The 21,852-nt window shown below is 46.2% G+C and overlaps 1 protein-coding gene across 2 annotated transcripts in view; it reads left to right on the top strand.

Annotated features, from left to right (window-relative positions):
* HSD17B2 (hydroxysteroid 17-beta dehydrogenase 2) overlaps positions 1-21,852 on the top strand; it is an 86,139-nt gene that overhangs the window by 29,722 nt on the left and 34,565 nt on the right. For both annotated transcript variants that reach the window (XM_030202659.1, XM_030202660.1), the window contains exon 2: positions 10,906-11,118. In XM_030202659.1, the coding sequence (XP_030058519.1) occupies positions 10,906-11,118 (213 nt within the window). The remainder of the gene's footprint in view (positions 1-10,905; positions 11,119-21,852) is intronic.

The raw sequence follows: 21,852 nt of genomic DNA on the forward strand, positions 1-21,852 counted from the left end.
ACAAATTGCGGAAAACAATCCTTGGGAAGAAAGGTCTTACTCTTTTTAGTTTCCACATTGAGTGGAACATCTTCTTGGTTGTGTTTTTCGCGTGGTTCTCGAGTGTTATGTGTCGATCGATGGTAACTCCAAGAATTTTTAGGGTGTCTGAAATTGGAAGGTTCAGATTTGGTGTGTTAATGGCTGTAAATTTTTTTCTTGTTATGTTGAGAGGTGAGTATTAGGCATTGGGTTTTTTCTGCATTGAGTTTCAGCCAAAATGCATCCTTCCAGGAATGCATGATATGGAGACTTTGGTTGATTTCGTTGGAAATTTCCTGTAGATCTTGTTTAAATGGGATGTAGATCATTACGTCATCTGCGTATATGTATGGGTTGAGGTTTTGGTTTGATAATAGTTTGGCCAAGGGTATCATCATTAAGTTGAATAGAGTCGGCGAGAGGAGGGATCCCTGTGGGACTCTGCATTCAGGTATCCATGTAGCTGAGGTGGACGAGTTAGATGTCACTTGGTAAGATCGTGTGGTTAGGAATCCCTTGAACTATCTGAGAACGTTGCCTCCAATTCCGAAGTACTCAAGGATGTGTAGTAGTATTCTATGATCAACCATGTCGAAAGCGCTTGACATGTCGAATTGTAGAAGTAGTATGTTCTTTCCAGTTGCAATCATTTGTTTGAATTTACTCATGAGAGTGACTAGTACTGATTCAGTACTGTGGTTGGACCGAAATCCTGACTGGGAGTCATGGAGTATTGAAAATTTATTTAAGTAGTTTGTGAGTTGTTTGGTCGCCAACCCTTCCGTTAGTTTGATTATTAAGGGAATGGATGCTACTGGTCTGTAGTTGGTTAGTTCGTTGGCACTTTTCTTTGCGTCTTTGGGTATGGGGGTGAGTAGAATGTTTCCTTTCTCCTTCGGGAAGATTCCGTTTTGTAGCATATAGTTCAGGTGTTTCGTTATGTCTGTTATAAATATAGTTTATTTAGATCCATAGAGGGGAACCTACTAATAACTTTAAAAAGTAATAATAACAACTAAATATTAGCATACCCTAGCATATAACTAGCAATCTTATTGGACTTCAGCTTACATATTCCTACTCCATTGGCAGCTTAATTAAGAAATCACCAATAATAAGATGCAGGCAGCAGTCCAGCAGTGAGATGGGGCTATCCAGTCTTTTGTACTGAGTGTCACATATTTGATTATTTCCCAGTTGGTGAGAAGTCGTATGTAAGTACTCAATGCAAAGAGCTCCTAGCACTCAAGGAACGGGTCCGATCTCTGGAGGCTAGAATACAGGTGGAGGCAGACAGAGAAGTTTATAAGGAGGCCTACAGGAGCATAATAGAGAAGTCCTACCTCCAGTATGGCAACCTCTGTGCTGACAGGGAGAAGAAAGGTCTCCTGAAGAGAGAACATCACTGTGGAGAGGCAGAAAGTGATGCCCTCAAGGGGGTGCAGTATACTCTAGCACCGAGGATATCTCTCCAGGGGCTTCTGCCCAGGAGGGAAGGGTTAGGACAAACATTGTAGTTGGAGATTTGATTATTAGTGGAGTGGAGAAGTGGGAGTGGCCTAGTGGCTAGAGCACTGATCTTGAAATCCAGAGGTGGCCAGTTCAAATCCCACTGCTGCTCCTTGTGATCTTGGGCAAGTCACTTAACCCTCCATTGCCTCAGGTACAAACTTACATTGTGAGCCCTCCTGGGACAGAGAAATAACCAGTGTACCTGAATGTATCTCACCTTGAGCTACTACTGAAAAAGGTGTGAGCAAAATCTAAATTAAAAATAACTAGGCATGTAGGTGGCTGGGGAATAGGAGGATCACTTGATTACTTGTCTGCCTGGCAAGAAGGTGATGTACCTTATGTGGCACCTAAACAAGATTTTACACAGTGCTGGGGAGGAGCCTGCTATCTTGGTATGTATGGGTACCAATGACATAGGAAAATGTGTGAGGGAGGTTCTGGAAGCCAAATATAGGCTCTTTGGTAGAAAGCTGAATTCAGAACCTCCAGGGTAGCATTTTTAGAAGTGCTGCCCGTTCCACACACAGGACCCAAGAGAGGCAGAGCTAAAGAGTCTCAATGCATGAATAAGGTGATGATGCAGGGAAGAGGGTTTTAGATTTGGTAGAAACTGGGCAACATCCTGGGGAAAGGAGAGCCTATTCCAGAAAGATGGGCTCCACCTTAACCAGGGTGGAACCTGGCCGCTGGCATCAACATTTAAAAAGGAGATAGAGCAGCTTTTAAAGTACAAACTAGGGGAAGGCCATTAGTCGCTCAAAAGTACATGGTTTGGAACACGGTAGCTTTAAAAGATATCACCAAAACAGGGAAGATAGAGCATCCTAATAGTAAGGTTGCAGTTAAGACCATAGTAGACCAGGGTGCTCATTTCCAAAGCATATAGACTTACAAGGCTACTTGGAGGTATATTTTCAAAGCACTTAGACTTACATGGTTACATGGAGGGACGTTTTTGAAAGAAACATCTAAGTTGGAATTTGGACGTCTTTGTAAAATGTCCAAATTCAGAGGCGGGGAAAAGGTCATTTTCGAAAAAAGATAGACGTCCATCTTTGTGTTTGAAAATACCATGGACGTCCTTAGATTTGGACGTCCTTGGATTTGAACGTCTTTGATTTTTGGTCATTTTCGAATGCAAAGATGTCCAAGTCTAAAACGTCCAAAATCAAGCCATTTGGATGTGGGAGGAGCCAGCATTTTTAGTAGACTGCTGTCTTGGCGTGTCAGGGGGACCAATCAGGCACCCTAGGGGGCACTGTAGTGGACTTCATAAAATGCTTCTAGGTACACAGCTCCTTTACCTTGTGTGTTGAGCCCTCCAAACTCCATTACCCCTAACTGTACACCACTACCATAGTCCTTACGGGTGAAGGGGGCACCTATATGTGGGTACAGATGGTTTCTGGTGGGTTTTGGAGGGCTCACCGTTTCCTTCACAAATGTAACAGGTGGGGGGGGGGGGGGGTATGGGCCTCGGTCTACCTGTCTGAAATGCACTGCACCTACTACTAAACTACTCCAGGGACCTGCATGCACTGTCATGGACCTGAGTATGACATCTGAGGGTGGCAAGTAATATTTTTAATGATGTTTTTTGAGGGTGGGAGGGGGTTAGTGGTCATCTGGTCATTTTGGGCACCTTTTTGTGCCTTATTCGTAATAAAAACAGGTATGGGTGAAAACGTCCAAGTCTTAGGAACACCCAAGTCCCGCCTCGAACACACCTCCGATACGCCCCCTTGAGATTTGGACGTCCTTGCGATGGACTTCCGAGAAAGACGTCCAAAATCGGGTTTCGATTATACCGATTTGGACTTCTCTGTGAGATGGACATCCAAGTGCCGATTTATGTCGCTTTGTGGATGTCCATCTCTTTCGAAAACGAGCCTGATAGTAACCTATAGAACTTTGTAAGTCTAAGTGCTTTGAAAATGAGTCTCCAGGTGTCTTTAAATAAAGAACAGACAGATTTTCAAGATTGCAAATTATCAGTGTCAACTGCTGAGCAAGTTGTAAATAGGAACAGCAAACACTGTGTGAAATGTCTGTATGCACATGCCAGAAGCTTAAGAAATATGATGGGAGAGTTAGAATATATTGCACTAAATGAAAAGATAGATATAGTAGGCATCTCTGAGACCTGGTGGAAGGAAGATAACCAATAGGACACTGTCACACCAGGGTACAAATTATAGCATAGTGATAGGGTGGATTGAATTGGTGGAGGGGTAGCATTATACATTAAGGAGGGCCTTGAAATTGAATAGACTAAAAATTCTGCAGATCACAAAACACATCTTGGAATCCCTATGGATATAAATTCCATGTGTAAAGGGGAAAAGGATAGTGATAGGAGTGTACTACCATCTGCCTGGCCAGGATGAACAGACAGATGTAGAAATTAGGGAGGCTAACAAACACAATAATAGTGGATGATTTCAATTTCCTCTGAGTAGAGCTAAAAGAAAATCCTTCAGAAAATGGAACAAGGATCTGACTGAAAATAATAGGAAACATAAGGAATGTCAAGTCAAAGCAAAGTGCTGATCAGGAAGACAAAGGGAGACTTTGGAAAGAAGACCATGTTGGAGGCAAAAACATATAGTAAAAACTTTTTGAGATATATTAGAAGCAAGAAGCTGGTAAAGAATCAGCTGGACCACTAGATAACCGAGTAAAACGGACACTCAGGGAAGACAAGGCCACAGTGGAGAATTACATGAATTCTTTGCTTCGGTCTTCACCGAGGAAGATATAGGAGAGCTACCAGTGCCAGAAATGGTATTCAATACTGATGAGTCAGAGAAACTGAAACAAAATGTAATGAGGCAATTTGACATATTGAAGAGTAGCAAATCGCCTGGACTGGATGCTGTACATCCCAGAATACTGATTAGAATTGAAAAACGAACTTGCAGAGCTAGTTGTTAGTAATATGTAATTTATCCTTAAAATTAGGCATGGTACCAGGAGTTTGGAGGGTGGCCAATGTAATGCAAAATTTTTAAAAGGGATCCAAAAAATTATAGACCGGTGAGCCTGACATTGGTGCTGGGCAAAATGGTACAGACTATTATAAAGAGCGGAATTAAAGAGTATATATATAAGCATGGATTAATGAGACGTGGAGGGGCATAATCGAAAGGGGTGCCCAAGTTTTCCTGAGGACGTCCTCGCAGGACGTCCCGGCGAAGGGGCGGGAAAACCTGTATTATCAAAACAAGATGGGCGTCCATCTTTTGTTTCGATAATACAGTCGGGGACGCCCAAATCTTGAAATTTAGGTCATCCCTAGAGATGGTCGTCCTTAGACTTGGCCATTTCTGATTTTCGGCGATAATGGAAACTATGGACGCCCATCTCAGAAACAATCAAATGCAAGCCCTTTGGTCATGGGAGGAGCCAGCATTCGTAGTGCAGTGGTCCCCCTGACATGCCAGGACACCAACCGGGCACCCTAGGGGGCACTGCAGTGGACTTCAGAAAAAGCTCCCAGGTACATACAGTGGGGGAAATAAGTATTTGATCCCTTGCTGATTTTGTAAGTTTGCCCACTGACAAAGACATGAGCAGCCCATAATTGAAGGGTAGGTTATTGGTAACAGTGAGAGATAGCACATCACAAATTAAATCCGGAAAATCACATTGTGGAAAGTATATGAATTTATTTGCATTCTGCAGAGGGAAATAAGTATTTAATCCCTCTGGCAAACAAGACCTAATACTTGGTGGCAAAACCCTTGTTGGCAAGCACAGCGGTCAGACGTCTTCTGTAGTTGATGATGAGGTTTGCACACATGTCAGGAGGAATTTTGGTCCACTCCTCTTTGCAGATCATCTCTAAATCATTAAGAGTTCTGGGCTGTCGCTTGGCAACTCGCAGCTTCAGCTCCCTCCATAAGTTTTCAATGGGATTAAGGTCTGGTGACTGGCTAGGCCACTCCATGACCCTAATGTGCTTCTTCCTGAGCCACTCCTTTGTTGCCTTGGCTGTATGTTTTGGGTCATTGTCGTGCTGGAAGACCCAGCCACGACCCATTTTTAAGGCCCTGGCGGAGGGAAGGAGGTTGTCACTCAGAATTGTACGGTACATGGCCGCATCCATTGATGCGGTGAAGTAGTCCTGTGCCCTTAGCAGAGAAACACCCCCAAAACATAACATTTCCACCTCCATGCTTGACAGTGGGGATGGTGTTCTTTGGGTCATAGGCAGCATTTCTCTTCCTCCAAACACGGCGAGTTGAGTTCATGCCAAAGAGCTCAATTTTTGTCTCATCTGACCACAGCACCTTCTCCCAATCACTCTCGGCATCATCCAGGTGTTCACTGGCAAACTTCAGACGGGCCGTCACATGTGCCTTCCGGAGCAGGGGGACCTTGCGGGCACTGCAGGATTGCAATCCGTTATGTCGTAATGTGTTACCAATGGTTTTCGTGGTGACAGTGGTCCCAGCTGCCTTGAGATCATTGACAAGTTCCCCCCTTGTAGTTGTAGGCTGATTTCTAACCTTCCTCATGATCAAGGATACCCCACGAGGTGAGATTTTGCGTGGAGCCCCAGATCTTTGTCGATTGACAGTCATTTTGTACTTCTTCCATTTTCTTACTATGGCACCAACAGTTGTCTCCTTCTCGCCCAGCGTCTTACTGATGGTTTTGTAGCCCATTCCAGCCTTGTGCAGGTGTATGATCTTGTCCCTGACATCCTTAGACAGCTCCTTGCTCTTGGCCATTTTGTAGAGGTTAGAGTCTGACTGATTCACTGAGTCTGTGGACAGGTGTCTTTCATACAGGTGACCATTGCCGACAGCTGTCTGTCATGCAGGTAACGAGTTGATTTGGAGCATCTACCTGGTCTGTAGGGGCCAGATCTCTTACTGGTTGGTGGGGGATCAAATACTTATTTCCCTCTGCAGAATGCAAATAAATTCATATACTTTCCACAATGTGATTTTCCGGATTTAATTTGTGATGTGCTATCTCTCACTGTTACCAATAACCTACCCTTCAATTATGGGCTGCTCATGTCTTTGTCAGTGGGCAAACTTACAAAATCAGCAAGGGATCAAATACTTATTTCCCCCACTGTAGCTTCCTTCCCTTGTCTGCTAACCGCCCCAAAACCCACTCCATACAACTGTACACCGCTACCATAGCCCTTATGGGTGAAGGGGGGCACTTAGATGTGGGTACAGTGGGTTTCTGGTAGGTTTTGAAGGGCTCACATTTACCACCACAAGTGTAACAGGTAAGGGGGGGATGGGCCTGGGTCCGCCTGCCTGAAGTGCACTGCACCCACTAAAACTGCTCCAGGGGCCTGCATACTGCTGTCATGGAGCTAGGTATGATATTTGAGGCTGGCATAGAGGCTGTAAAAGATACTTTTTTTTTTTAGGGTGGGAGGGTGTTAGTGACCACTGGGGGGTTAAGGGGAGGTCATCCCCGATTCCCTCCAGTGGTCATCTGGTCAGTTTGGGCACCTTTTTGTGGCTTGGTCATAAGAAAAAAAGGACCAGGTAAAGTCGTCCAAGTGTTCGTCATGGATGCCCTTTTTTTTCCCATTATGGGTCGAGGACACCCATGTGTTAGGCACGCCAAGTCCCGCCTTTGCTACACTGAACGCCCCTGGGAACTTTGCTTGTCCCCGCGACGGAAAGCAATTGGAGATGCCCAAAATTGGCTTTCCATTATACCGATTTGGGCGACCCTGTGAGAAGGACACCCATCTTGTGATTTGTGGCGAAAGATGGATGTCCTTCTCTTTCGAAAATAAGCCTGAAAGCCAACATGGATTTAGTCAAGGGAAATCTTGCTTCTCCAATCTACAACATTTCTTCCCTTGGATAGCAGAGCCGGTAGTGGGAGGCGGGGCTGGAGGTTGGGAGGCGGGGATAGTGCGGGGCAGACTTATACGGTCTGTGCCAGAGCCAGTGGTGGGAGGCGGGACTGGAGGTTGGGAGGCAGGGATAGCGCTGGGCAGACTTATACAGTCTGTGCCAGAGCCGGTGGTGGGAGGCGGGGATAGTGCTGGGCAGACTTATACGGTCTATGCCAGAGCCGGTGGTTGGGAGGCGGGGCTAGTGCTGGGCAGACTTATACGGTCTGTGCCCTGAAGAGCACAGGTACAAATCAAAGTAGGGTATACACAAAAGTAGCACACATGAGTTATCTTGTTGGGCAGACTGGATGGACCGTGCCGTCATCTACTATGTTACTATGTTACTATGAAAGATGAATAAACATGGGGATAAAGGTGAGTTTGTCGATGTGGAGGGGCATAATAGAACGGCGCCGGCCATCTATGTGGCCGGCGCCGCAAAAAGCAGTCCCGAACTGTATTATCGAAAAAGATGGCTGGCCATCTTTCGTTTCGATAATACGGTTGGGGCCGGCCAAATGCCAGAGATGACTGGGTTTGAGACGACAGGCATCGGTTTTCGCCGATAATGGAAACCGATGCCGGCCATCTCAAACCTGGCCAAATCCAAGGCATTTGGTCGTGGGAGGAGCCAGCATTTGTAGTGCACTGGTCCCCCTGACATGCCAGGACACCAACCGGGCACCCTAGGGGGCACTGCAGTGGACTTCAAAAATAGCTCCCAGGTGCATACCTCCCTTACCTTGGGTGCTGAGCCCCCCAAATCCCCCCAAAACCCACTACCCATAACTGTAAAACACTACCATAGCCCTAAGGGGTGAAGGGGGGCACCTACATGTGGGTACAATGGGGTTTTTTTTTGGGGGGGGGGGGTTGGAGGGCTCCCATTTACCACCACAAGTGTAACCGGTAGGGGGGGATGGGCCTGGGTCCACCTGCCTGAAGTGCACTGCACCCACTAAAAACTGCTCCAGGGACCTGCATACTGCTGTCAGGGAGCTGGGTATGACATTTCAGGCTGGCATAGAGGCTGGCAAAAAATGATTTTTAATTTTTTAGTTATTTGTCAACTAAACTGTGTAATTCACTTTTCTTACAACATTGTGCAATAATGGATTATACATTATTTAGGAAGGTTTTGAAAACCATAATTTTTTGAGCAATCATTCAGTGTTTTAATTTGAATTTTATATGTGACAATTCTGTAACCCACTTAGATTCCAAAAGGATATTAATGGGCTATAAACAAAGGAAATGCATTATTCTGTTTGTTTTTTTTTAGCTTTAATGGCAGAGGCAGGACTGTTTCTTATAGACTAACTAATTTATTGAGGCATGAACTTTTAAGGACCAAAGTCCACTTTATTAGATGCAAGAAGTATAGTTTGGAAGGTGGATAAATGTACATGAAGATAAATGGGGGAGGGGGATACAGAGTATAGAAAAGGTGTTGAAAAGTGCAGGGCAGGGTGTTAGTCTAAGAAGCCAAGCCAATGCTCAAAATTAACGCCAGTGCTAAAAGTGGGTTAGCGCTGGATTTGCACACACGTGAGCGGAATTTATTAATGGTTTCAGCATGGACACTGAAACCGTTAGCACAGACCACATTTAAGTGCAGTCATTAATACCTCCGCAGCTATGCACAAAAAAAAGTTTAAGTGCATTTAGCATGAGAAACTTTCTGCCAGGTCAGGGCAGCATCAAAAGGGTTGTCCTCGGAGAAAGCAAAGTTTCTTACCTGTAGCAGATGTTCTCCAAGGACAGCAGTCATGTGGAGGGGCATAATCGAACGGTTTTCCTGAGGGCAGGACGTCCCCGCGAAGGGACGGGGAAACCCGTATTATCGAAACAAGATGGGCGGCCATCTTTCATTTCGATAATACGGTCGGGGACGCCCAAATCTCCACATTTAGGTCGACCTTAGAGATGGTTGTCCCTAGAGATGGTCATCCCCGATTTTCGGCGATAATGGAAACTGAGGACGCCCATCTCGGAAACGACCAAATCCAAGCCCTTTGATCGTGGGAGGAGCCAGCATTCGTAGTGCACTGGTCCCCCTGACATGCCAGGGCACCAACCGGGCACCCTAGGGGGCACTGCAGTGGACTTCAGAAAAAGCTCCCAGGTGCATAGCTCCCTTACCTTGTGTGCTGAGCCCCCCCAAACCCTACTCCCCACAACTGCACACCACTACCATAGCCTTTAGGGATGAAGGGGGGCACTTAGATGTGGGTACAGTGGGTTTGTGGTGGGTTTTGGAGGGATCACATTTACAACCACAAGTTTAACAGGTGGGGGGGGGGGGGGGGGGATGGGACTTGGTCCGCCTGCCTGAAGTGCACTGCATTACCCACTAAAACTGCTCCAGGGACCTGCATACTGCTGTGATGGAGCTGGGTATGATATTTGAGGCTGGCATAGAGGCTGTAAAAGATACTTTTTTTTTTTTTAGGGTGGGAGGGTGTTAGTGACCACTTTGGGAGTAAGGGGAGGTCATCCCTTATTCCCTCCGGTGGTCATCTGGTCATTTAGGGCACATTTTTGTGGCTTGGTCGTAAAAAAAAAAAAAGGACCAAGTAAAATCGGCCAAGTGTTCGTCAGGGACGCCCTTCTTTTTTCCTTTATCGGCCGAGGATGCCCATGTGTTAAGCATGCCCCAGTCCCGCCTTCGCTACGCTTCCGACACGCCCCCGGGAACTTTGGCCGTCCCTGTGATGGAAGGCAGTCGAGGGCACCCAAAATCGGCTTTCGATTATGCCGATTCGGGCGACACTGGGAGAAGGACGCCCATCTCCCGATTTTTTTTGTCAAAAGATGGGCGCCCTTCTCTTTCGAAAATGAGCCCAATATTCTCTCGTTCCTCCCGCCTCCTCTTGGAGTTGTCTTCTTATCTTTAGCATTATAATACTGCTGGTCCCGTGCTCGAGCGTTGGGTAGGAAGGCACCCACGCATGTGGGGTGGGGGCACTTCCTCACGGTTTTAAAGTGACAGTGCACTCTGGCAGTGTCTGCACCAGGCCGTGTGGATGACATCATCCACGTATGAGAATGTATTCCTGCTCTCCTCAGAGAACACCCACTATAGGTAAGTAACTTTGCTTTACTTTGCTTTACGGAGAGCACCTGGTTACACAGTAATAGTTTCTAGGAAGGATGCCAATTGCTATTTTTCTAATAAAGATGACACCTCATATTTACCCTTGTTGACTAATTAAGGACCCTGCTTGAAATGTGTGTGTGCCTTCAATTGCTTTCACACGGCATTAACATCCATTAACTTCCACCCTGGCAGTTATTATTACTTAAACAATGACAGAGTGTACAGGATTAAAATGCTAATTAATGTTACTATATATGGATTTTTTTTTAAAAAACTATTGCTTATTATTTGATGTTGCTTTGGGACGATGTAACAATCTGATGGGTTGGGCCATTTCTGCATCCTGCATTTACTGTTCACAAGTTGTACTCTTTCTCTCATTGCATAGGGTGTGACTCTGGCATTGGATACGCACTGGCAAGATACCTGGATACGTTAGGCTTCGATGTCTTTGCTGGAGTTTTAAGTAAGGATGGACAAGGGGCTGCGGCATTGAAAAGCAGCTGCTCACAGAGACTTTCACTTCTGCAACTGGATGTAACTAACTCTGCGCAGATAAAGGAAGCATATGAGGAAGTGAAGGCAGTTCTACGTAATAAGGGTACTTGTATGATTCTGATAATTATTAGTACATGCAAATTGGAGATTGCTTGGGTTGGCCTCACTGGATGAGCTTGTTCCTTGGCTCATGGGTTCAGTTTAATTTGGATAAGCTATTAGCCCGTAAGGCAAGGTGTCCCAATGGAGGAAAAAAAAAACACTGTAAAAATAAGATTATTTTCTCCCTTTAGTCTCATACACACCATCAATGGATACCATACTGTACCAGGGGCGTATCTGCGTGGGGCCACAGGGGCCTGGGCCCCCGCAGATTTCGCCCTGGACCCCCCTACCACAGACCCTCTCCACCTCCCCCTCCCTCCCGCCCGCCACCAACCCGTCGCCGATCTTTGCTGGCGGGGGACCCCAAGCCCCCACCAGCCGAAGTCCTCTCTTCTGTGCAGGATGCAAGTTGCAACGCTTCCTGTTCTTCTGAGTCTGACGTCCTGCACGTACAACGTGCAGAACGTCAGACTCAGAATTTGGAATTCAGTCTGACGTCCTGCGCGTTGTACGTGCAGGACGTCAGACTCAGAAGAACAGGAAGCGTTGCAACTTGCAGCGGCGCAGCCAGCATGGAAGAGAGGACCTCGGCTGGCGGGGGGTTGGGGTCCCCCGCCAGCAAAGGTAAGTGACAGCAGCGGGGGAGGGTTGGCGGCGGCGGGAGGGGGTGGCGAGGGGGGGGGTCTAGCAGTGGCGGGGGGGGGGGGTCCGGAAATGGTGGGGGGGGGATCGGTGGCGCCGGGGGGGGGGGGCTAAAATGTGCCCCCTCCCTCTGGCTCTGGCCCCCCCTACTGCCAGAGTCCAGATACGCCCCTGTTCTGTACGCTTTGTAAAAGTTACTAGCGGATAGTTTCACGGCTCAGATTTGGCTCAGCTTCCTGTGCATTCCACTCAGGCTGGTTTCAAGAATCTAGCCAATCCACATACATTTGTGAAATGCCATGTTGCAACTGGTCTCAGTAAGTGTGTAAAAGTGAACGGGAAGGGAATAAAATATTGAGTTCTATATACCACTCTAACATTTGCTAAGGAATGGGTACTTGGCAATGTGCTTTATTTAGCTGATTCCCCTCAAATAACTGATGATAATTTGAAAATGATTCTGAATTTCTGACCACAAGCATTTCTAGAATTGAGTGCACATTTCCGTCTTAGAGGCAAAGTTATCGAGGTACGGTAAAAGTCAGATTTTTGCCGCTCCTTAGTTTAGCAACGGCGTCACCAACTGGCGGTAGCTTATTCCCGCAGGTTCCCGACTCTTGCTGTACGAGAATAATTACCCCCCATTACGTCTCCTCTTTCATCTCTCCCTACATTCCTCCCCGTAAACTCCGCTCGCTGGACAAATCTCTCTTGTCGTCCCCCTTCTCCTCCACTGCTAATTCCAGGCTGCGTTCCTTTTCCCTCGCGGCACCTTATGCCTGGAATAAGCTTCCTGAGCCTGTACATCTAGCTCCATCTCTACCTGTTTTCAAATCTATGCTGAAAACCCACCTTTTCACCACTGCTTTTGGCTCCTAACCACTACTCAATTCCCCTATCCTTGTTCCTTCTCACCCAGTACTTTCCTCGCCCTTAATTGTCTTGTCTGTCTGTATTTTTTAGATTGTAAGCTCTATCGAGCAGGGACTGTCTCTCTGTGTCAGGTGTTCAGCGCTGCAGGCATCTGGTAGTGCTATGCAAATGTTAATAATAATAACATTCCATGTAGAAGCCTGCCCTTGCAGATGAGCAACGCGGCCGCGCAGGCTTCTGTTTCTGTGAGTCTGATGTCCTGCACGTACGTGCACGTACGTGCAGGACGTCAGACTCACAGAAACAGAAGCCTGCGCGGCCGCGTTGCTCATCTGCAAGGGCAGGCTTCTACAGGGAATGTTGCTAGTGGAGGAGTAGCCTAGTGGTTAGTGCAGTGGAACACGGAATGTTGGCTACTGTTGGAGATTCTACACGGAATGTTGCTACTATTGGAGATTCTAGATGGAATGTTTTGGCTCCTAACCACTACTCAATTCCCCTATCCTTGTTCCTTCTCACCCAGTACTTCCCTCGCCCTTAATTGTCTTGTCTGTCTGTATTTTTAGATTGTAAGATCTATCGAGCAGGGACTGTCTCTCTGTGTCAGGTATTCAGCGCTGCGTGCATCTGGTAGCGCTATGCAAATGCTAATAATAATAATACAACTTGTGATCATCCTTGCAAGCAGCATTATTGTTTCACCTGGGAGCATTGGACTTCAAAGCAGTGGCGTAGGAAGCGGGGGGAGGGGGGGGGAGGCGGTCCGCCTGCTCTCTCTGCCCCGGAACAGGTTACTTCCTGTTCCGGGACAGAGAGAGCAGGGAACCAACGGAGACGACGCAGCTCCCAGCGACGACATGCACTCGGCGGGGCGGAGCGCCAGTGGTAATAATGCACTCCGGGGAGGCACGCACCGAGGGGGGGGGTGCACCGTGCTGTACCCTGGGGGGGGGGGGGTGCGCAGCGGCGACCCGCCGCGGGTGTCAGCCACCCTCACTACGCCACTGCTTCAAAGCCATGGCCTGATACTTTTGGGCTGCTTCTTAAAGAGACTGGTGCTCACCATGAGGAGCTGCCCCCACTACTTCTTAGACCCCCCCACCCTCCCAGTCCATCTTCTTATTCCCTGATGTCTAGTGAATATGGAGCAGGGGCGATCCCCATTTGCCCCTGCTCCTTCAGGCACCTAGGGGTCCTTGGAGTGGGGAGAATGTCATGGGGGGGAGGTTCTTCACAGTGGGGGGCAAGTACATGGGAGGTTCTTTGGGGACAGGGGGAGGTACTTGGGAGGGGCAGCTTCGTGTGCAGTGATGTCATCTGGGTGGGAGGGGGAGGGGAAGTCTTGGAAAGCCACCGCTTGAAGTTTCAACAGCCATTTTGATATAGTGGTGTCAGTGAGCACTATAGTGCTATTAGACTTACGCATCGCTGTACACTTGAACATGAAGAGACAGTCCCTGCTTGACAGGGCTTACAATCTAATTAGGACAGACAAACAGAACAAATAAGAGATAAGTACAAAGAGTAGCAAGATTCCGTGCAGAATCCCAAAGAGTAGCAACATTCTGTGCAGAATCCCAAAGAGTAACAACATTCTGTGCGAATCCCAAAGGGTAGCAAGATTCCGGAATCCCAAAGGGTAGCAACATTCTGTGCAGAATCTCAAAGAGTAGCAAGATTCCAGAATCCCAAACGCTACTACTACTTATCATTTCTATAGCGCTACTAGATGTACGCAGTGCTGTACACTTGAACATGAAGAGACAGTCCCTGCTTGACAGGGCTTACAATCTAATTAGGACAGACAAACAGAACAAATAAGGGATAAGTACAAAGAGTAGCAAGATTCCGTGCGGAATCCCAAAGAGTAGCAACATTCTCTGCAGAATCCCAAAGAGTAGCAAGATTCCGGAATCCCAAACACTACTACTACTTATCATTTCTATAGCACTATTAGACGTACACAGCACTGCGCTGCACACTTGAACATGAAGAGACAGTCCCTGCTCGACAGACCTTGCAATCTAAACAGGACAAATAAGGGATAAGGGAACTGCTAAAGTGGGAATGATAAAACAAACATGGGTACTGAACAAGTGAATAGGGGTTAAGGAGTTAAAAGCAGCATCAAAAAGGTGGGCTTTTAGCCTAGATTTGAAGACAGCCAGAGATGGAGCTTGACGTACCAGCTCAGGAAGTCTGTTCCAGGCATATGGTGCAGCAAGATAAAAGGAACGGAGTCTAGAGTTAGCAGATCAGCGGCAGCGGGTAGGAAAGAGTGGGGATCTTTCCTGCCCCGAAGAGGCCACTAGACCACCAGAGTGTATTGAGGTACACTCTGGGATAGTGCCCTGAGGCGGGGCAGGGGGCGGGGGGCGGGGGGAGGAGGGTGGAAGGGAAGGCTTGCCTGCACTTTCATGGGAACCCTGCAGGACTTGGATCCATTTCCACTAACCCCATTTCCACTAACCCCATTTCCGTGCAGCTCTCTAGTTTACATTGCTTTGAAAAGCTGAATAGTTTATTCTGGAAGGTGGCTGGTTTTCAACCTGAAGGTCACATGTTCAAAGCTGGTTTGTGCATCATATTAGAAGCTGTGGAGCTCACCTCTATTTCAAATGGGGCATATTTTACTCTCATAAACCCCAAAAAGCTTCTACAATCTTATCTCAAAGGATGTCATATAAATTATAAACAACGAAAAAGTGGAGAAAAAAGACTTGATTAAACTGGAAACAAACCTACTTGTAAGGAAAAGCCTTCATAAACATAGAAGGCTCCTCATTATCATTAGTCATTAAAAAAAACACTTTAGCAATGTAACAAAATGGCAAAAATCCTTTCCAAGTTACAGAATATGGCATATTTTACTCTCCTATACTGCTTACCTTCACAAGCAGTTCATTGCATGGCTGGGGCAGCTAACACTACGCTACAGTGCTAAAGGTTAGCTGTGTTGTTTTTCCACAGCAGCTCTTCTCTCTGGTATTGCCCACTGACACTGGCCAAAACATTTGCATACCAGCTCCAGCCACCACAGTATCAGTGGCACCACTAACTATATGTCCTAGTGTGGTTACATGCTTCTATTGCACTTTTGTACCTTTTCATTGTATTGGTGGTATTAGAAAGCTACTTCAATGTAGAATAGCTTAATGGTTAAAGCATCCAGGTGAGAATGAGCACACAGATCCAGAGGTTGCTGGTTCAAGTCCTACTGCAGCTTGTCATTAATTGTGCACAATGGTACAGACAGCCATGCCAACTAGTTCTACTGCACAGCCACACCTGACAATTATTTTCACTCTGAACAAGAAGATAGCTCTGGCTTAGGCATTGGTCAGCTGATGTAGCTTCTAAGTCACATTTAGCATGCTACCTTTTAGAGCTAAACTTTTGTTTGGAGAAGATCTAGACAAGTTGGTTAAAGACCCAGGGAACTCCAAGTCTCAGAGATTGCCAGAGGACAAACTTAAAGATTATAGTTATAGTTTATTAAAACTTCATTGATCACAGCGGTGTACAATTAAAATAAAAATGCAATAGAAAAGAACTCCATAAATCTATAGAACAGCCTCAAACATACCAAGAAAAAGCATCACTGAGATGTCAGAAGTCGTTCTTACAGAGTACCATGCTCAAGACGTTTAAATCCTCTCAGTCTCATCTGAGGTTTCGTGAGGCCAAGTGCTACAGACCAGGCAAATCTAACTTTCAGGGTTCCCATTTCAACAAAGATAAGGCTTCTTTCGTGCTGACAGAAAGAACTCGGCTTCAAGCTCTAGGTCTACCAATGCCTCCCACACCTCCCAATGATGAGGTCTTGGTTCACTCCTCGGGTTTCATAATAGCAGGACACCTCTGCAGTTTCTATGAGTGGACCAAAATGACCTCAGACCAGTATATCTTGGAAATACTAAAGCAGGGTTACAAACTGGAGTTCTCCTATTCCATTGCGGACTTTTTCTTAGAACCTCCATGCAAGCTCTAGCCCAAATGTCGAGCAGTTTAAGCCACCTTGCAAATGCTTCTTCAGTAGAGACTGTCCCCAGTTGCAACTGAAGAACTACTACTACTAATAGCATTTATATAGCGCTACCAGACGCACGCAGCGCTGAACATTTGACATAGAGAGACAGTCCCTGCTCAAAGAGCTTACAATCTAGGCAAAACAGACAGACAAGACATTATGGGCAAGGGAATTACAGGGTAAAGAAGAACAGGGGAGGAGGAGGGCAAATGAGTAGGGGTAGGAGACAAAGGCAGTAGTGAAAAGGTGGGTTTTCAGCATAGATTTAAAAACAGGTAAAGATGGAGCTAGACGTATGGATTCGGGAAGACGGTTCCAGGCATAAGGTGCCGCAAGATAAAAGGAACGACGAAGTCTGGAGTTAGCGGTGGAGGAGAAAGGGGACGACAAGAGAGATTTGTTCAGAGAGCGGAGTTCACGGGGAGGAATGTAGGGAGAGATGAGAGAGGAGAACGGGAAGTTATTCCATTTACTGTGCAGTTCTAAAGAAGGAGAATTCCTTCCACCTGGGTTTGGACTTCAGAAGAGTCAACAGAGTGTTAAAAGTTCAACATTTCACAATGGGAACATTACAGTCTTTAATAGTTTCAGTCCAGCAGGGACAGTTTCTAACCTACGAACAAACAAACTGCAGTATCTGCTAGAGCTCACAAAGGTAATCTAATAGTAAAGAACACAAACTGTAGTTAATATCATTCAAAAAAAGCTGTGCTTTATTTTATCATTTGGAGAAAAGCCCTCAGAAACCAGAGGCAAATTGCACAACGCAACAATGATTTTGCTACTGAGAGAAAAACAAGTGATTTATACTAAATTGAACCCGCCGATTCCAAATATGAACTCCGAATTTGCCTGACACGTCTAGATTTTAAGTTATACATGCAAAGCCTATTCACTTATAATATTAATGCTTGGGATGCACTTGTGCTACAACTTGGCTGCCGAATGTCATTGAAAATGCATTTCTTACATTCCCATCTTGACGTTTTCCCACCCAATTTGGGACACGTACGTGACGAACATGGAGAGAGGTTCCGTAAAGACATTTCTGCAAAGGAGAACAGAGTGGAGGAGTGGCCTAGTGGTTAGGGTGGTGGACTTTGGTCCTGAGGAGCTGAGTTCAATTCCTGGCACAGGCAGCTCCTTGTGACTCTGGGCAAGTCACTTAACTCTCCATTGCCCCATGTAAGCTGCATTGAGCCTGCTGTGAGTGGGAAAGCGCAGGGTACAAATGTAACAAAAATAAAATAGATACTATTGGAGATTCTACATGGAATGTTGCTACTGTTGGAGATTCTACATGGAATGTTGCTATTCCACTAGCAACATTCCATGTAGAAGGCTGCGCAGGCTTCTGTTTCTGTGAGTCTGATGTCCTGCAGGACGTCAGACTTGCAGAAGCCTGCACGGCCACACTGGTGATCTGCAAGGGCAGACTTCTACATGGAATGTAGCAACATTCCATGTAGAATCTCAAATAGTAGCAACAGTGGAGGAGTGGCCTAGTGGTTAGGGTGGTGGACTTTGGTCCTAGGGAACTGAGGAACTGAGTTCGATTCCCACTTCAGGCACAGGCAGCTCCTTGTGACTCTGGGCAAGTCACTTAACCCTCCATTGCCCCATGTAAGCCGCATTGAGCCTGCCATGAGTGGGAAAGCGCAGGGTTCAAATGTAACAAAAATAAAACAGATACTATTGGAGATTCTACATGGGGTGAAACGGTGGCCCCCGTTGAACGCAAAAGTGACAGTGCTGGATTAACAACACGAAAATTAAGCGAAGTGCAGTTTTTTGATGCTGCGTTCACATTTATTGCTGAGAGCAATAGTCAACAAGTTTGCCAATTGAAGTAAATTTTGGTTAATCTTTAAAAGCATAAAAAAATTTTTTTTAAATCTTTTTGGAGTTTTTATAGCCCAGTGATAGAAATCAAGCGCTATTTACTTGCATGTCTATATCATGTAATAGCGTTCCAAACCATTGGTAATTTGCCTCTGGTTTCTGAGGGCTTTTCTCCAAATGATAATATAAAGCACAGCTTTTTTGAATGATATTAGCTAGAGTTAGTGTTCTTTAGAGTTTCTAACCTCCCTGGATTTCAAGGAAGCGTACTTTCATGTTCCCATTTCATCTTGCAATCCTTGGAGAACATTATCAATTTATGTCATGCCATTCAGCCTATCCATGTCACCAAGGACATTTTTTCAAGGCCGTGGTAGTTGTGGCACCCTGCCTTCCCAAGGATGGTTTACAGGTTCATCCATACCTCGACGATTGACTGATTTGTGACTCTTTCTATCAACAGAGTCTGCAAGTTTCATCCAAGGTAGCTACTCTTCTTCAGTCCTTGGGATTGGTATTCAATTTCACCAAGAGTCAGTTGTTTCCAACACAAATCTTGGAGTATCTGGGAGTGATATTCGACATAGGATTTGGGAAGACATTTCTTCCTGTTGCTCATCAACAAAAGATTCACACCCAAGTCAGGTTCTTCTTTCCCTACCATGTCCCGGGGTCTGGGAATACGTTCAAGCTCTGAATGTAATGACCTCTACCTTGGACATTCTTCCATGGGCCAGATTCCACATCAGACCACTTCAGCAGTTCCTTCTCAGCTGTTCGTTTCCATCTCTCTTGGACCCTCCAAGCCAAACTCAGTCCCAACTGGTGGATTCAGCGCAGCCTTCCTCTGACAAGTCAGAAGTGCGCTGTCAGCAGGTAGCTAATACCTACAAAAATGAAGACTAGCTGTGGAGTTTGTATGTTACTCGCATCATGTTCCATTCCAGGGTGTGAAATTATATAGATAGAGTAAAGGGAATGAGTATGTGTCAGAGAGTATGTGTGAGAGAGAGTGTGTGTCAGAGAGACAGAGAGTGTGTGATTGAGAGACAGAATGTGTGTGTGTCTGTGTGAGTGAGAGAGTAGTGTGTGTCCCGTGTGCACTAATTATGCTCTCTCCCCTGCATTCATCCATATGCACCAAACGTCCTCTGTGCCCTGCCCCCTTCATCCATCCATGTGCAGCATCTCTCCCCTGCTCCCTCCATCATAAGTACATAAGTACATAAGTAATGCCATACTGGGAAAAGACCAAGGGTCCATCGAGCCCAGCATCCTGTCCACGACTTGGCCAATCCAGGCCAAGGGCACCTGGCAAGCTTCCCAAACGTACAAACATTCTATACATGTTATTCCTGGAATTGTGGATTTTTCCCAAGTCCATTTAGTAGCGGTTTATGGACTTGTCCTTTAGGAAACCGTCCTACCCCTTTTTAAACTCTGCTAAGCTAACCGCCTTCACCACTTTCTCCGGCAACAAATTCCAGAGTTTAATTATACGTTGGGTGAAGAAAAATTTTCTCCGATTTGTTTTAAATTTACTACACTGTAGTTTCATCGCATGCCCCCTAGTCCTAGTATTTTTGGAAAGCGTGAACAGACGCTTCACATCCACCTGTTCCACTCCACTCATTATTTTATATACCTCTATCATGTCTCCCCTCAGCCATCTCTTCTACAAGCTGAATAGCCCTAGCCTAGACTTATTGCTGGATCCAGGTGTATGCAGCCCTTTTGGTGAGAAATAGAGCTAGATCCAGGTGGACCCTACCCTACTATAGAGACCTATTGCTAGATCCAGAAGTATGCAGCCCTTCTGGGGGGGGGGGGGGGGGGAAGTACTGCAGGATCCAGGTGGTCTTCTACTCCTTGGTACGATCACTACAAAGCATCCCTCACCATACAATGGTGCCAGAAAGGTCAATCCAAACCTCATGACCCTAAAACATTCCTCACCAGAGGTTGAATTGATAGCGAAAGATTCTGGAAATGCATCTATGCAAACAATTGATCTAATCAACCAAATTCTGATCTCTTCCTCACTTTATGGGATAACAGATGCAAGATGGTTCTTGATAAAATAGCACCACTACTCTCCAATCATCACCTTGGTTTAACGATTCTCTGAAAGACCTAAAATCTCTAACCAGGAAACTTGAAAAAGCTTGGAGAAAGACTAAAGATAGCCTTACCTTTAACTCCTGGAAGCAATCTCAAAGAACCTATAAATATGCCATTAAACGTGCCAAAAAAGACTATTACACACAAAAAATTACTACATTTGGCACTGATATTAAAAAACAATCCCAACTTATAAAAAACTAGCAATAAATGCCCGTTTCTGTAAGAAATGAAACGGGCGCTAGCAAGGTTCCCTTCCCCTCCCCCTCCCTCTCCCGTCATCGGCATACAGGGACAGAAGAGGAAACCTGTGAGGTGTTGCATCCACGTTGTCATCCGTCCCTCGCACCGTCCGACGTTCAGTGTGTGTGGCTGGCTGCGTCGCCCCCGAAGCGGTTTTGTGCATTTGTGTTGCGCCGGTGTTGGGCGCCATCTTTGTTTCGTCGCGTTGGTGAAAATCGGTGCGGGCGCAGCGTCCTGACATTCCTGTTCGGCGCCATTCGCGTTCCAGAAAATTGCGACATCAGCGACGTCATCACGTTCCTGTTCGTCACCATCTTGAAAATCGCTCCGGCCGCGACATCATAACGTTGGACACGAGGGTGTCACTACCATGGAGAGGCTTCACCACCATGAATCCACGAACCCTTCACGGAAGTGGCTGGAGCTTGGGGCCTCAATAGAACGTTGAGGTAGCGAATTATATCCGGAAGGGGCGTGGCTAGGGGGCGTGGCTGAGGGCGGGTGTATGAGTGAGAGTGAGTGGTGCTGACAGGGTACAGCAGTGCAGGGCTTCAGTGGTTCCCTGCCACAATGTGAGCTTCAGAATTGGAGGTGAGAATTATTAATATAGATCTTTTAAACACAGATCCAGTGACAACCTCACCATCAAACCGTCCTTCGGCTGACCAATTAGCAAAATACTTTAGTGACAAAATCACTAATCTTCGCAAATCAATTTCTCAAGGCAACATCACTGCAGACTCATTTCTTGACGAACTTCATCCCAGTATAGATGAAATACCAGCTGACCAATTTTGGTCTAACTTCACCCCCCTGACCACCGAAGAAGTCACCAAAACCATCTCCATACTCTCCAAGTCACAATGCCATCTAGACCCATGTCCAAATTACCTTTTAAGAGATGCCCCAACATCCATCGTGGTGTAGCAATTCTCCTCTGTCCCTTGCCCTCCCCCCCTACATGTGCATCAACTCTGCATT

The sequence above is a fragment of the Microcaecilia unicolor genome, chromosome 5 (assembly GCF_901765095.1).
Source record: "Microcaecilia unicolor chromosome 5, aMicUni1.1, whole genome shotgun sequence".
Taxonomy (NCBI): Eukaryota; Metazoa; Chordata; class Amphibia; order Gymnophiona; family Siphonopidae; genus Microcaecilia; species Microcaecilia unicolor.